At 40.8% G+C, this 16,733-nt stretch overlaps 1 protein-coding gene across 4 annotated transcripts in view; it reads right to left on the bottom strand.

The window, feature by feature from the left end:
* Positions 1–16,733, bottom strand: part of PPP1R42 (protein phosphatase 1 regulatory subunit 42) — an 82,572-nt gene that overhangs the window by 63,570 nt on the left and 2,269 nt on the right. For all 4 annotated transcript variants that reach the window (XR_012638021.1, XM_074944280.1, XM_074944278.1 and 1 more), the window contains exons 2-5: positions 16,315–16,531; positions 13,523–13,689; positions 11,823–11,961; positions 8,519–8,635 (exon numbers count right to left, since the gene is read on the bottom strand). Coding sequence is in view for 3 of the 4 variants with exons in the window: in XM_074944280.1 (XP_074800381.1) it covers positions 8,519–8,635; positions 11,823–11,961; positions 13,523–13,689; positions 16,315–16,443 (552 nt within the window). In the remaining variant the exon portion in view is untranslated. The remainder of the gene's footprint in view (positions 1–8,518; positions 8,636–11,822; positions 11,962–13,522; positions 13,690–16,314; positions 16,532–16,733) is intronic.

Here is a 16,733-nt window from a genome sequence, read left to right as displayed (position 1 = left end):
AAACCTCATACAACAGTGAAAAGGGTGTACAGGAGATGGTTCATGTCACCTAGTTCTGTTATGCCTTTCACACTTTCTTCTCCTGCACAGACTACTATTCCATTCCCACTGTCATTTCCCTCTCCTGCACAGACTACTTAATGTTCTCACTGTTGCTATTAAACTCTGCAAAATCCCTGATGGCTTTCTAGCCACCGCTCCTCTTCTCTGCCTGTCATTTCTCACCACTGCACAGACTCTGAGGCCTTCTGCACTCTCTCCTCTGCCCACACTTACTGTTGTTTCCAACTTTTTCCCACAACATCTAACAATACCTGATTTCCTTACCTGCTCTTCTTGCTGTTCCCCTCTCCTGCACAGCGGGAACGTACAACTTTAATTTGCCATCCAAACCTTTGCACCTTGAATCATAGAATCATAGAATATCAGGGTTGGAAGGGACCCCAGAAGGTCATCTAGTCCAACCCCCTGCTCGAAGCAGGACCAATTCCCAGTTAAATCATCCCAGCCAGGGCTTTGTCAAGCCTGACCTTAAAAACCTCTAAGGAAGGAGATTCTACCACCTCCCTAGGTAACGCATTCCAGTGTTTCACCACCCTCTTAGTGAAAAAGTTTTTCCTAATATCCAATCTAAACCTCCCCCATTGCAACTTGAGACCATTACTCCTCGTTCTGTCATCTGCTACCATTGAGAACAGTCTAGAGCCATCCTCTTTGGAACCCCCTTTCAGGTAGTTGAAAGCAGCTATCAAATCCCCCCTCATTCTTCTCTTCTGCAGACTAAACAATCCCAGCTCCCTCAGCCTCTCCTCATAAGTCATGTGCTCTAGACCCCTAATCATTTTTGTTGCCCTTCGCTGGACTCTCTCCAATTTATCCACATCCTTCTTGTAGTGTGGGGCCCAAAACTGGACACAGTACTCCAGATGAGGCCTCACCAGTGTCGAATAGAGGGGAATGATCACGTCCCTCGATCTGCTCACTATGCCCCTACTTATACATCCCAAAATGCCATTGGCCTTCTTGGCAACAAGGGCACACTGCTGACTCATATCCAGCTTCTCGTCCACTGTCACCCCTAGGTCCTTTTCCGCAGAACTGCTGCCTAGCCATTCGGTCCCTAGTCTGTAGCGGTGCATTGGATTCTTCCGTCCTAAGTGTAGGACCCTGCACTTATCCTTATTGAACCTCATCAGATTTCTTTTGGCCCAATCCTCCAATTTGTCTAGGTCCTTCTGTATCCTATCCCTCCCCTCCAGCGTATCTACCACTCCTCCCAGTTTAGTATCATCCGCAAATTTGCTGAGAGTGCAATCCACACCATCCTCCAGATCATTTATGAAGATATTGAACAAAACCGGCCCCAGGACCGACCCCTGGGGCACTCCACTTGACACCGGCTGCCAACTAGACATGGAGCCATTGATCACTACCCGTTGAGCCCGACAATCTAGCCAGCTTTCTACCCACCTTATGGTGCATTCATCCAGCCCATACTTCCTTAACTTGCTGACAAGAATACTGCCTTGTTGTTACTTGATTTAAATTATAAATATACAGTAAAGACTTGAAATCTACTTTCCTTTTCATTTATTTTATGTTGAAGAAACAGTGAAAAGACACCAGTGAATAGAGAAGTGTCACTACTGAGACTTTCCATAACAAAAGCTAAATAATGATGACATGTTGATTTAGCAGGAATACTGCTAATACTTAGTAATTATTATTAGCCTCATTATACAGAGGTAACTGAGGCAGAGAAGTTAAGTGACTTGCTAAAGGCCACATAGGGAGTCATTTCAAAGGCAATATTAGAACCTAGCAGCTGGTTGTTTTCACTCCAGTTCTGGATCACAAACATGATATTTCTACTGTTTCCTATCTTCAACCTTTTCTAACCCAGAGAGTTATAGCTCCAAAGTCTGTATCTCTCTAACTAATTTAACACATCCAGCCAGGCTGCACAAAAATTTTTTCCTGTGAAGTCATAGAGAGAAAAATAAGGGTAATAACATAAATGTAAAAGAACTGTCCCAAACTATGTGTCTTCCCATATAAAGGCTCTGGTGTGGTTGAGAGGCCATTTCCTGTTACAGTATAGAAAAAAATGCCAAGCTTGACACCTTTATATATATATATTTTAAATTGCAGCCTTTTAGAAGTAATTTGTCCATAATGATGATGGTTTGTTTTTTAAAAATGTAAACCATCAAGGATCTGAACTTAAATTAGCTACTGTACATGCTTAGGTGTCTGATTATTTGACTATCTTTCTACAAATGTATTTGGAAGAACTTTCATTTTGATCGCTACCCCTTCCTGCTTCTCCACGAGGGCACCAATGATACTGCCAAGAATGACCTTGAGCGGATCACTGCAGACTACGTGGCTCTGGCAAGAAGGATAAAGGAGTTTGAGGCGTCAGTGGTGTTCTCGTCCATCCTCCCTGTGGAAGGAAAAGGCCCAGGTAGAGACCGTCGAATTGTGAAAATCAACGAATGGCTATGCAGGTGGTGTTGGAGAGAAGGCTTTGGATTCTTTGACCATGGGATGGTGTTCCAAGACAAAGGATTGCTAGGCAGAGACAGGCTCCATCTAACAAAGAGAGGGAAGAGCATCTTTGCAAGCAGGCAGGCTAACCTAGTGAGGAGGGCTTTAAACTAGGTTCACCGGGGGGAGGAGACCAAAGCCCTGAGTAAGTGGGGAAGTGGGATACCAGGAGGAAGCACAAGCAGGAGAGTGCAAGAGGGGAGGACTTCTGCCTCATACTGAGAAAGCAGGACGATCAGTGAGTTATCTTAAGTGCCTATACACAAATGCAAGAAGCCTGGGAAACAAGCAGGGAGAACTGAAAGTCCTAGAACAGTCAAGGAATTATGATGTGATTAGAATAACAGAGACTTGGTGGGATAACTCACATGACTGGAGTACTGTCATGGATGGATATAAACTGTTCAGGAAGGACAGGCAGGGCAGAAAAGGTGGGGGAGTTGCATTGAATGTAAGTTGCAGTATGACTGCTCAGAGCTCCGGTATGAAACTGCAGAAAAACCTGAGCGTCTCTGGATTAAGTTTAGAAGTGTGAGCAACAAGGGTGATGTCGTGGTGGGAGTCTGCTATAGACCACCAGACCAGGGGGATGAGGTGGACAAGGCTTTCTTCAGGCAACTAACAGAAGTTACTAGATTACAGCCCCTGGTTTTCATGGGGGACTTCAATCACCCCAGTATCAGCTGGAAGAGCAATACAGCTGTGGACAGACAATCCAGGAAGTTTTTGGAAAGTGTAGGGGACAATTTCCTGGTGCAAGTGCTGGAGGAACCAGCTAGGGGCAGAGCTCTTCTTGACCTGCTGCTCACAAACTGGGAAGAATTAGTAGGGAAGCAAAAGTGGATGGGAACCTGGGAGGCAGTGACCATGAGATGGTCGAGTTCAGGATCCTGACAAAAGGAAGAAAGGAGAGCAGCAGAATATGGACCCTGGACTTCAGAAAAGCAGACTTTGACTCCCTCTGATGGGCAGGATCCCCTAGGAGAATAACATGAGGGGGAAAAGAGTCCAGGAGAGCTGGCTGTATTTTAAAGAATCCTTATTGAGGCTGCAGGAACAAACCATCCCGATGTGTAGAAAGAATAGTAAATACGGCAGGCGATCAGCTTGGCTTAACAGTGAAATCCTTGCAGATCTTAAACACAAAAAAGAAGCTGACAAGAAGTGGAAGCTTGGACAAATGACCAGGGAGGAGTATAAAAATATTGCTCAGGCATGCAGGAGCGAAATCAGGAAGGCCAAATCACAATTGGAGTTGCAACTAGCAAGGGATGTTAAGAGTAATAAGAAGGGGTTCTACAGGTATGTTAGCAACAAGAAGGTGGTCAGGGAAAGAGTGGGCCTCTTACTGAATGAGGGAGGCAACCTAGTGACAGAGGATGTGGAAAAAGCTAATGTACTCAATGCTTTTTTTGCCTCTGTCTTCATGAACAAAAAGACCTATCTGGCTTCAAGATTAAGCTTGATAAGTTTATGGAGGAGATGGTATGATGGGATAACATGATTTTGGCAATTAGTTGATCGTTGACTATTCATGGTAAATAGGCCCAATGGCCTGTGATGGGATGGTATCTGAGTTACTACAGAGAATTGTTTCGGGTATCTGGCTGGTGAATCTTGCCCACATGCTCAGGGTTCAGCTGATCGCCATGTTTGGGGTCGGGAAGGAATTTTCCTCCAGGGCAGATTGGAAGAGACCCTGGGGGTTTTTCGCCTTCCTCTGCAGCATGGGTCACTTGCTGGAGGATTCTCTGCACCTTGAAGTCTTTAAACCATGATTTGAGGACTTCAATAGCTCAGACATAGATGAGAGGTTTATTGCAGAAGAGGTGGGTGAGATTCTGTGGCCTGCTTTGTGCAGGAGGCCAGACTAGATGATCATAATGGTTCCTTCTGACCTTAAAGTCTATGAGTCTATGAACAAGGTCAGCTCCCAGACTGGGCAGCACAGTATGGGGGAGGAGGTGACCAGCCCTCTGTGGAGAAAGAAGTGGTTGAGGACTATTTAGAAAAGCTGGATGAGCACAAGTCTATGGGGCTGGATGCACTGCATCTGAGGGTGCTAAAGGAGTTGGCGGATGTGATTGCAGAGACATTGGCAATTATCTTTGGAAACTCATGGCGATCGGGGGAGGTCCCGGATGACTGGAAAAAGGCTAATGTAGTGCCCATCTTTTAAAAAGGGAAGAAGGAGGATCCGGGGAACTACAGGCCAGTCAGCCTCACCTCAGTCCCTGGAAAAATCATGGAGCACGTCCTCAAGGAATCCATTTTGAAGCACTTTGAGGAGAGGAAAGTGGTCAGGAACAGTTGGCATGGATTCACCAAGGGCAAGTCATGCCTGACTAACCTAATTGCGTTCTATGACAAGATAACTGGCTCTGTGGATGAGGAGAAAGCAGTGGACGTGTTATTCCTTGACTTTAGCAAAGCTTTTGATACGGTCTCCCACAGTATTCTTACCAGCAAGTTAAAGAAGTATGGGCTGGATGAATGGACGATAAGGTGGATAGAAAGCTGGCTAGATTGTCGGGCTCAACGGGTAGTGATCAATGGCTCCATGTCTAGTTGGCAGCCGGTATCAAGCGGAGTGCCCCAAGGGTCAGTCCTGGGGACGGTTTTGTTCAATATCTTCATTAATGATCTGGATGATCGCATGGATTGCACCCTCAGCAAGTTTGCAGATGACACTAAACTGGGAGGAGTGGTAGATATGCTGGAGGGTAGCGATAGGATACAGAGGGCCCTAGACAAATTAGAGGATTGGGCCAAAAGAAATCTGATGAGGTTCAACAAGGACAAGTGCAGAGTCCTGCACTTAGGACGGAAGACTCCCACGCATTGCTACAGACTAGGGACCGAGTGGTTAAGCAGCAGTTCTGCAAAAAGGATCTAGGGGTTACAGTGGACAAGAAGCTGGATATGTTATATGGATAACAGCGCGCCCTTGTTGCCCAGAAGGCCAATGGCATTCTGGGCTGTATAAATAGGAGCGTTACCAGCAGATTGAGGGATGTGATCGTTCCCCTCTATTTGGCATTAGTGAGGCCTCATCTGGAGTACTGGGTCCAGTTTTGGGCCCCACACTACAAGAAGGATATGGAAAAATTGGAAAGAGTCCAGCGGAAGGCAACAAAAATTATTAGGGGGCTGGAGCACACGACTTCTGAAAAGAGGCTGAGGGAACTGGGATTATTTAGTCTGCAGAAGAGAAGAATGAGGGGGGATTTGATAGCTGCTTTCAACTACCTGAAAGGGGGTTCCGAAGAGGATGAATCTAGACTGTTCTCAGTGGTAGCAGATGACAGAACAAGGAGTAATGGTCTCAAGTTGCAGTGGGGAAGGTTTAGGTTGGATATTAGGAAAAACTTTTCCACTAGGAGGGTGGTGAAGCACTGGAATGGGTTACCTAGGGAGATGGTAGAATCTCCTTTCTTAGAGGTTTTTAAGATCAGGCTTGATAAAGCTCTGGCTGGGATGATTTAGTTGGGGATTGGTCCTGCTTTGAGCAGGGGGTTGGACTAGATGACCTCCTGAGGCCCCTTCTAACCCTGATATTCTATGATTCTGTGATGCTGACCATGAACGGAGCAGTTCTGTATAACTGGAGAGTTCCTTGATGATTTTATAAGCAGGAAATCTTTGGACTCTAATCTGCTGAAAATCTCTAGTGACATAGTGAACACCCTGATGTTACACATACACACTGTTCCTCTTTGGATAAGAAAGCTGACTTTACATCTGACAGTTGTTTTAGAATTGATTAAAATAATTTTGAAAACATCAATTTGCCTTGGAAAGGAAAATTTGTGATTCAATTTTTGAATATCACAATCTGCTCATCAGTGTCTCAACCGTAACTGGCCAGGCAAAGTGAGGCCCTACACTCAACTTCAGGCATTTCTCTTTGTCTGTAATGCAATAATTTTTGAATGCTGCATCCACTCAATTCCAAAATTTCAATAAATGGTTTAGGCATCAATGAGCAGAACCTTATTGAGTCTGGTGAAAATCGGAAACTGGACATGGAAAAATGGCGGTGGGGAGAGAAGGTGGCAGGAGATGGGGTTGGACACAGAGCCCATGGCATCTGGTTAGCAGACCAATCAGCCTCACCAAGTCTGTAATTATCTGCTTGATGGCAGCCAATAACACCCCTCATCTCATCTCATCTCTGCCCTTCCTCCCAATAAAGTTTAAATTTTTCTCCCAGGCAGAAAGGAAAGAAATAATAATGGTGGGGGTAAATGTGGGAAACCCCTGGCATGAAAGATGGAGTTGGAGGTTGCAGGTTCCCTGAAAAAGAGGGGAATGGGAGGGTGGCACATATGGAGCTTGCGGGAATGGAGGGATTCAAGGAGTCACTGGCCTAGAGAAATAACTCAACCTACAGAAGGAATAAAATGTGCAACCCTCTACTATTCATTTTACTATTACATCAGGTGCCATCTTTTTAACTATAGTTTCCAGAATAACATGAGCCACATAAGCCATGAAATTCACTGCTGTAGAAAACAAGTAAAAATATATTCCAAACTTTGCTTTCTGATTGACTAATTAAGTCTCTGCAATTGTTATAAGCATAAGTGCTCTTGCTGTATATGGATTTTAAACTGATGCCTTTAAAACAGAGCCAAAAGCTTCAGAGATTTTCTTTGAAGCTAACTCAGTTTTTCTGACTGTGAGAGGTCTCAGGCCTACTGCTCTTTCAACAAACAGTTTGCTTTTTATATTTTAAAAAGAAAGATTAGTGTTAAGTGCTACAGTGCACTTTGATGTAATCTCCCCTGAAACTATGAAAGTCTAGATATAATTTCATGCTGGAGATCTATTCTTATTAAACTGTATGTTCAGCACTTGAGAAATGAATAAATTGTTTTCTGTATGTGCAAGAATGTGAATTCACGATGACAAATTTAAACAGCATCTCAATTTAGAGTTTGGAGACTTGTTTGTTTGGAGCATAGGTGGGAAAACCACTCAGATCTACAATACATCAAAATCAATGGTAGCTGGATCAGGTCCTAACCATACAGTCTCCCTCCAGCTGTGAATATGTAACATGGAACCTTGCATGTAATGGGTTAATAATTTCATGATTATTAACCCTTCCTTCCTGTTTCTTAAATGTTTTGTATAACCTTCACAGATATGAATAGGTTTAATATATTTTACTTAATTCATAGACATTTACAGCAAAGGCTAGTTTTCTTCTGAAATCGAGGGTTGTTTTTTTTAAACTGAACTAAATACTAAAGGCAACAATTCCAATTCTCTTAAAGGAATATATTCCCATCTAAATAAATAATCTACTGTTAGCGTTCTTTCTGGTTCAGTAACTGAGAAAAGAGAAAAAGAGGAACTGCAAGCCAAATCTATAATATTAAATCCTGTACATATTGTGTAATGTTATTATTCATACAAAACAACTAAAACATACCTGGGAAGGGAAAGAAAATAAAAATAAGGTGGGGGAGCGGTGCATGTGCACACATAGTATGTAATTGTTACTGCTGATGACTAATTGCAATTTACTGTCTGTATTTACACATTTTAGCCAGAGCTGAGACACTGGCCAGCCGATCAAATATCTAAGAACTGCCTTAACACATTTACACTAAAAATGCTGACTAACATTTGGGGATTTATGGCAGTTATACCAAGACAGAGAACTAAAATTTTAATGTGGTAAAATTGACTTGCAAGTTAATTAAAAACAAGCCAAATCCAACATTCTGAGGCCATGTGGCCTTTGCATTGTGGGCCTGATTCAAAGTCCATTGAGGTCTGTGGAAAGATTCCCATTTACTTCAATCTGATTTGGATCAGGCTCCGTAACTGGGGGCACAATAAATTATTAAAATGAAACAAATGTTCAACTGGCTATTAAAATACCTTAATAATAATGATCAGTCTGATTATTTTGATTTCACTCACACTAAATATTAAAAAACATTCTTTTTAATACCTTCACATGGTGAAGTTGGTTGTCAACTGCTATAAGATGGGAAATATTTTCCAGAAGTGCTAATTCTCCCAGTTCATCTATATTGTTATTGCTGATATTCAACACTGACAAAGATTTCTGGAAGAAAAAAAGAAAAAACAACAACATTGTTTTCTCACATTGCAAAAGTGTAATAGTAATTCCTTTGAGAAAAGTCTGTCAGCAGGGCCACATTGTGAATTTTGTAAGCTCTGGCTAAAATGTGTAAATGAGACTACACAGGATCATCTAATATTTCACATAATCTTTGATGCTGGATGTGCACGTCCTCTGTATAGGGGCTTGAGGGTCCCTACAAGGATATGTATTTTTGGTCATGAGTCAACCTGCAACAATGCTATATCTCTACTGTTTTCATAATATAATGCTTAGCATTTATATAGCATTTTTAATTTGAATGTTTCACAGTGCTTTATAAAGGTGGGTAAGTATGACCCAAAGAACTCTTGGTGCCAACTGGCAGAGGGCACAGGGGGTGCAGAGGGCTTTACAGGGATCCACTGGGTCAGATACTGCATAACAGTTCACTGAAGGGTGGCATGTGAGGTCTCTACTGTAAGCCAGTTGCCCCCTGGACATTATAATCGTTGCAAAATGTATGTGTGGATAGTATTAAGGAGCTATGTATCTATACTGAAAATCATGTTCTTGAGGTCTTGGAGTTAAAGCAGGTCACCAGGGGGTGACATACCTTGGAGATGTTCCTTTCAGGCAGAAGGTAACTGGCACTTATTTCCCTGTCTTGTCATTTGTGTATTGTGTGCTGTGATGCTTCCTGGGGGTACCCAGGATTGTAAGGTGACTTGCTGCCACCTGCCCTTAGCGTGAGGAAGCCTCATCTGTGCCCGATGGGGGTCAGTTCTCCAACTCCATCAGCCATGAGCAACACCAGCACTCCACTCCAGGCCTTGCAGGCCCCGCTGTTACTTTGCAGGTTAGTGATAGGGACACTCCAACCCTCAAGCCCACTGAGCCTCTCCCTGGAGTGTCCAGCCCTGGCCCCCCTGCACACTCACAGTATTCACCAATCCACTACTTCCAAAGAAACAGCTTACTAGTTTCACTTTAGATCACCACTCAGCTTAATTCAAAGCACTTAGATTTATTTATAGTGAATCAAGAGTACATTTATTTAACAAAGCATAGAGATTCAAGTAGAAGTACTGGAAACAAATGGTTACATATAAAATAAAATTATAACGCATTCTAGAGCCTAAACTTAATTAACAAGATACTCACGTGTAATAAAGTATTGCTCACCCCAAATTCTTGCAATGTTTTACAGCTAAGCAGGCTGTGACCCTTTTTTCATGACACATGCAAGCTGTCAGTTTGCCTCCTAGCTGAACGATTCCATGTGTCTCTTTGCACTCCAAGATATACCAGACCAATTCTTCAACTTTATTCATAAATAGGGCACCACCTGCTATTTGTTTCTTCCTGTTGCTTTCCTCTCTTGTAGATTTCACAATCTCTCAATTTGTACCTGAGTGACAGTGGGGCCTGCAAGGCCTAGAGGAGAGTGCTTGTGTTGCCTTTGGGCTTCCTTGTGCTAAGGGCTGGTGGTAGAGAGGTGCCTCATAAACCAGAGGACCACGAAAGCATCACAATAAGTATTAATAGTCGTAATTTCCAGATGCAGAGCTGAGACAAAGAAGTTAATTGACTTGCCCATGGTCACACACCAAGTCTACAGAAGAGCTGGTATTAAAATCCATATCTCTTGACTCCTACATTCCTTGCTCTAACCACTAGATTATGCTGCCTTCCTTTCAGACCTGATGGCACAAACCTTGTTCATATGCGTACTCCTTTCTCATATGCACAGTCCTATTGACTTAGTCTTTCTTTTGGAACTTACCCTCTTGATGACTTGATGAGTCCAACAATGAATTAACATGATCTGGGCCTTTTAGTAATGTGCAACTTTTTGGAAAACAACATGAGGTAATCCATCATGGAACACTCTTTTGGAGTACCTATGGTGATCCCGCTGGTCCATCCCCAAAATAAATGTAATTTAGGTAACATTTATCCAAATTAGCAAAATATCGTATACTTTTATGTCAAAGAAAAAAAAAGGCACTTTTGTGTTTAGGAACTGGAAAAAGGCATATTGAACGAGCATGTTTAAATCTAGGCTAGAAAAGGGACTAATTATTGGTTGACCACTGATTCTTTCAGCAGTGCTGTTTCTTTCAGCAGTATAAATCTAGAAACCTAAATCCCTCTAGAACCTGATCTGAAGAGTAAGCGCTGCATTTCAGAAAAGGGCTGAAGTTTTAGCTCTACCTGTATGCTTCCTGTGCACACAATTAATAACCCCAAACTTCCCAAACACTGGTCCATGGACCATTGCTGATTGTCAAAACAATAGCTGGTAATCCATGGAGAGATGACTGGTCTCATGTTTCTGGCCCTTTCCTTGTTTCCAGCCATGAGAAACAAGAACAGATGGAAGAGGAAACGAATGTGAAGAGCAAAAATAGACACTATGATTAACTTTGTACAAAAAGGACAAGAGACATCACTCTAAAGATGGTTGAAGAAAAACCTGATTATGTTTCATAGACTGAAAAAACTGTTCATCCTTTCATAAGGATTTCCCCCAGAATGCTACCAAATTCATTGGCTGCTGGGTTATTAACTATAAGTGCCAGCTCTGAAAAAGTTTGCAAGCTTTGGATTCAAGAATTGAGTAATTGACTTCTCTATGATAAATCCCTTCTCTCTTTTCAACGTATTCACTGTTTATTTCTTCTACATACAGAAAGCATATCCTTCAGCTTCAGGCAAATAAATAAATACATTCCACAAATAAACAAGCAAACGGGTTGCTAGACTCTGCTGGAATGTGGCACTCCAGTTTTTTCCTAGCTATTTTCTAAGTTACATGGAGAGAAAAAAACCCTAACCCTTTACAGATCACAGTGGAATAGAGCCATTATAACTAAGGAAAAGTGGGCAATATACAAAATATTGAGCCATCCATACTACCTTCCTTTCATAGGTCTATTGCAGGGGTCGGCAACCTTCGGCATGCGGCCATCAGGGTAATCTGCCCATGCTGCCTCCTGCAGCTCCCATTGGCTGGGAACGGCGAACCGTGGCCACTGGGAGCTGCGGGGGGCCATGTTTGTAGACGGGCAACGTAAACAAAATGTCTCACGGCCCGCCAGCAGATTCCCTGATGGGCCGCGTGCTGAATGTTGCCAACCCCTGGTCTATTATCACTGCTTGTCAGAAAATTTATATATATGCTTACTGCCAGGGAATGAAGAGTTCTTGGATCAAACAAGAGCTTTTCTCCAAGAGGAAGCTGCTGGCTTTCAACATGTAGCTCTCTCAGTTCTTCAAATGTTTCCAAGCCCTCTACTACAGTGATGTAATTGCCTCCCAGATACCTGCAAAAAACAATGTAAATGGGACTTAACACAGTTTGAGGGTAAAAGAAAAACAAAACCAAGCAGATCCACACTCAAGTCTCAAAATAGAAATGAATCCCTTATGGGCATTATTAAACTGTAGCAATGAATGTGTTAAGGAATTGCATCTGAGTGAGGAACTCCTATTTAAATATACTTGTATCCAACTGTACTATTTATAGATTAATAGATGCAAGTCTAGTCTATCAATTCTATTAGTCCATAGATAATAATACTATTGTTAAATCTTCTGGAAAAGAAGACAATATTTCAAACAGAGTGAGTCTAATGATAACTTTCAAATAATATCCATCACTACACAGTCTATGTGGTCACAGAACACTTGAATGGAAATATTATATAGCCAATGAAGGGTATTTATACTTTCTGGCAAGGCTCCTCCTTTGCCTCATCAGTCCAAGTTTCTGCCTTTGGCAGAAGGGGCCTAAAGTAAATCAGTCCTACTCTGGAGGTTTTGAATGATTTGGACTTTTTTCCCCAATGATTATAAGGTGAGTCTCAAGGTAGGCACAAGTAGTTCTCTTAAGCACAAAAAACAAACTCACGACACAAAAGAAATATATTTCCTTGTCCTTCTCCAAGGTGTTGACTTATTATACTGGCATCTGGCTGCCAGCCCTTCCCCAAACAGAAGTAAACTTGGTTGTTTTCCCTATAGCAGGGGTAGTCAGTAGGTGGACCGTGGGCCAAATCTGGACCTCCAGATGCTTTTGAACGGACCCCAAAATATTTTTATTTACTTATCATTATTGTTGTTATTTTCACTGAAGTACTGATCTTGACTATACCTTGACCAAGAAATTTGGACCTTGACAAAAAAATAAGTGACTACCCCTGCCCTATAGGGAGAAGGGCAGCCTTCTACCTAGAAGAAGCTTTTTCTTGCTGATACCCCTAACCCTGCTGTAGCTTGTTTAGCATCCCTCTCTCTCACCAGAAGGGTTTTTTTTAAGGTCACCAGCATCACTTAATTGGACTCAGGTGTCTCTAATTAACCTGAGGTAACCTTGTTTCAGTACATAGGGAAAAAAGCCTTCACCATTCTAGGATTGATATACCTGCCTTCCACCACATTCTTGGTGGTACTAAATAACTATCCATTGATATTAACAAATAAATCACAAACTTCAGCTTTTAGCTGGTCTGAGTGACCCAATTCGGCTTCCAGAGAGGTTAAATGCTTTACTTAATACTTTCAGGTGGCGGTACAACTTTAAGCACGTAGGCCTTGCTTGGTTTTACCCCCTAGATCTGATTCTCATCAAACACTCTACCCCACACCCTGGCTTTTATCATGCCTTTCCCTGTAACCACTGAAAAAAACAACAACAAAAAAACACTTTCTTATAGCTGTCAGGTCTGACTTTGTCACACATTTGTCACACATTTGAAAGACAACATTTAGCTTACTTATAGGGAAAGGACTTCAATACTTAACTTGTTCTTAAATTTCTTATTAATACATAGTATACAATTATAATTTTTGATTTTTTCAGAATGAAAGACAATTTTCACTTACAGTTTCTCAAGTTTTTTCAGTGATGTGAGGTTCTCTATACATGAAATGCAATTGTTTTGCAGGTACAGGTGTGTTAGATTTGAAGCAAAGCCCAAGTTATGGATTTGTCTAATTTGGTTATCATACAAATACAGGACATTAAGATTTCTGCACAAAGAGAGGTCATCCTGCAAGAAAGAATAAAATGATTATATTCAGCTCCCTTACAATCAACTTCTGGAGATTATTATTTTTTGCCTTAGATTCAGTTCTGCTGTATGATCTAGCTGTAGATTTTCACCACTGACAAACACTAACTTTAATTCACCATTTGTAGTAAACATAATTAAGCAACTGTCTCCTGGGGCAAAGACTGATTTTTCTCTTTAATGCTTTGCTGTATTGAAACTGAGAATCCTGGCTCTCACCAGGCTGTGAACATGACTTAGTTTATGATCTCATTGTCTTCCCTGCCTTCTTCAATTAAATTTCAGGAAAACATCTGTTCAGTGGATTGCTGCCTCAAACGAACTAAAAGCTACCTTAATATGTCATTGGTGTAATGGAAAACAGTTTCTTGGTGAAGAAAGTATAAAAAGGTTGAATGTATTTTACTATATTTCCTCTTTTAAGATTTCACCAGAATCTGATGCTTCCTTGAAAGACATTCTTAAAAATAACCTGAAAAATACATAAAATTCTGCTAGCATATTTATACCAAAGTATTCCTAAGACATCTGTCACCTTGGTATCTAAAGACCTGTTCCTGCAACTGGATCTTCATGGCAGACCCCTGCTCCTGGGCTTAGCTCTTTTAACTTCAGTGGGGCTCCATATGGGTGCAGGGGTTTGCCTACATGGATCTAGTTACATGATCAGGGCCCAAAACCTTTACTGCTGAAAACAGGGTTTGATGTTTTGTTTTTAAGAAATCCATCCCTGGTATGAGCTTAGTTGCGCAGGGTCTAGTAATTTCAAAATACAGTCAGTATCTTGAGGGAAATCAGAACTAATCCAGGCCCCACTGAAATCTATGGAAAAACTCCCATAATCAAGTTGAAAAGGAGCAGGATAGAACTCTCAGTTTTACTCTTTTAAAATTAAGTACCGTTATTTTTAAAATGGTTAGGCCAAAGAGAGCAAATTAATTCACTAATGAAAGCTATAACTTGTGCAATTTTGGACAACTGTCATACTGGTCCAAATTTGTTAGACTCATTAGCCTCACTTGACCTATATCCCAACCTGTTTCTCTCCTTCCCCTTCCCAACCTTCCTCCAAATTGCAGGAAATAAATCATAGGCAAGTGCAAAGAATTTGCAACCAGTGAACAACTCTTCCGTAAGATTCCCAAGAGAAGAAAAAATAGTTGTTTAAAAATGAAACTAGTGCTGTATTTTAGTAGCACTGGAGACTATTACTACCTCTTTAAAATAATGAAAAATCTGAGCTGCAGAGTTTCTGTTTCCCCCTTTCTCTCTTGGTCTTTAATTAATTACTTTTATTAGGTATGATTTGCATTGCAGCAATGCCCAAAGGTCCCTAATTAGCATCAGTGCACTGGGTAAACTTTACAGCTCACATTTTTCATGAACTTAATAAGGTGGCAAATGTCTCAAGTTCAATTAAAAGATAGCAAACTAATTTCATTTTTAAAAGAATATCTATATATTTGTCTCTTCTATGGAATGTTACAAAAGAGATTTTAAACTTTAACCTTTTTAAACTACAAAACATTGTTTAACATTTGAAAGGCAGAAAGCTATTGACTGCATCTCTCTTCTTCAAAGCGCAATTGCTTTTATATACTACTTTCTTTTAATAAAAAAAAAAATTAGGTAACATAGCTGATGTGCCCAATACATACTTCCTGTGTGCTGGATACATAGGTTATACTCCCCCCTTTCATGCAGGTAAAAATCCCAACTGACTTCAATGACAGTTTTGCCTGCCTTAAGAAAACAGAATAAGGCCAATGGTGAAGAACAATTTTGTTGGTCAGTGGGAATTATAAAACACGGAAGTGTGTGAATATATGAAAGAACCACTGGTACTATCACAGCTATAAGGTGTTTATATTCCAAATATCTGTACATTCCAAATTAATCTTATGTGCTGCCAAGTACACGCAGGCTCTCCCGGAGTATCTATTTTTAAAAATTCAGCAATGCATGCTAAAAGAAAAATCAGGGTTTGATCCTTCAGGACAGGAAGGAAAGAGAGACCATAATTTTGCAAAGGAAAGCCACAGGCTAACCCTAAAAGGCCCAGACTCCAATGGTATTGAGCCAAAGGTGTGGCATGACAAAAATGATTGTAAATGGACACTTGCAATGAATTTGTTATTGCTAATGGTAATTTTTTTGTAACTAATGTGTTGCTATTACGAAGAACTGTAAAAATGTACAATGTGCCTAATCTTTTGAAAAAACCCTTGAACATGTTAAAAGGAATATATGAGAACATATTTTATGTTAAAAGGCCTTGTTATACTGATGTTTCACAGTTAACGCCTGTAAACGGTATTGGAACTTTTCACAAGGGAAAAGACACTCCAGACCTGATGTGCTGTATGAAAAGGGAAATTGAGGCACGCTACCATATTGCTTACATGGCTAAAATGTGTGTTTCCAAATAGACCTTTTAAAAAATTTGGTCAATTACAATGTTTAAAAATATAATATAGGGATCAGCACTGTCCTCCCAACAATTAACAAATAATCAAAAACAGCACTAAAACATCCTAAAACCCAAGCTATAAACTAAGTTAAAAATAAAAGTAGTATTTTCATGATTTATTAAAAAGTTCTTACAATTGTATCAATATTTTTATCTGATAAGTTCAGGTGAGTTATCTTTCTCAGGTACTGTGCCAGGGACTCTTCTTTGCGGTTTTTGTGATTGATGCTTTTAGCAATTAGATCCACTGTTAGTCGAACCATAATTCTGTAATTAGCCAAATTTTCACAGAAACTGGTTTGATATCCCTAAGAATTCCATATATTCTTGTAAGTGGCTTTTCTAAAGTGCCTTAAAAATAAAATGAACAAATAAGATTACAGTGTTTTTACACAGAAATTCTGGCAAAGTTAAAGAAACATATTTTACCAAAAATCTCATTAAAGTTTAATGTAAATTTTCCCCATGCAATTTCTGTCACATTTACTGCTAGGCATGTATGTATAAACAGAAGTCTCCTCTTTTATAATCAACTGCTTCCCTCCTGGTTTTC

Source organism: Natator depressus, chromosome 2 (assembly GCF_965152275.1).
Source record: "Natator depressus isolate rNatDep1 chromosome 2, rNatDep2.hap1, whole genome shotgun sequence".
Lineage (NCBI taxonomy): Eukaryota > Metazoa > Chordata > Testudines > Cheloniidae > Natator > Natator depressus.
This window is presented reverse-complemented; position numbering and strand designations above follow the sequence as displayed.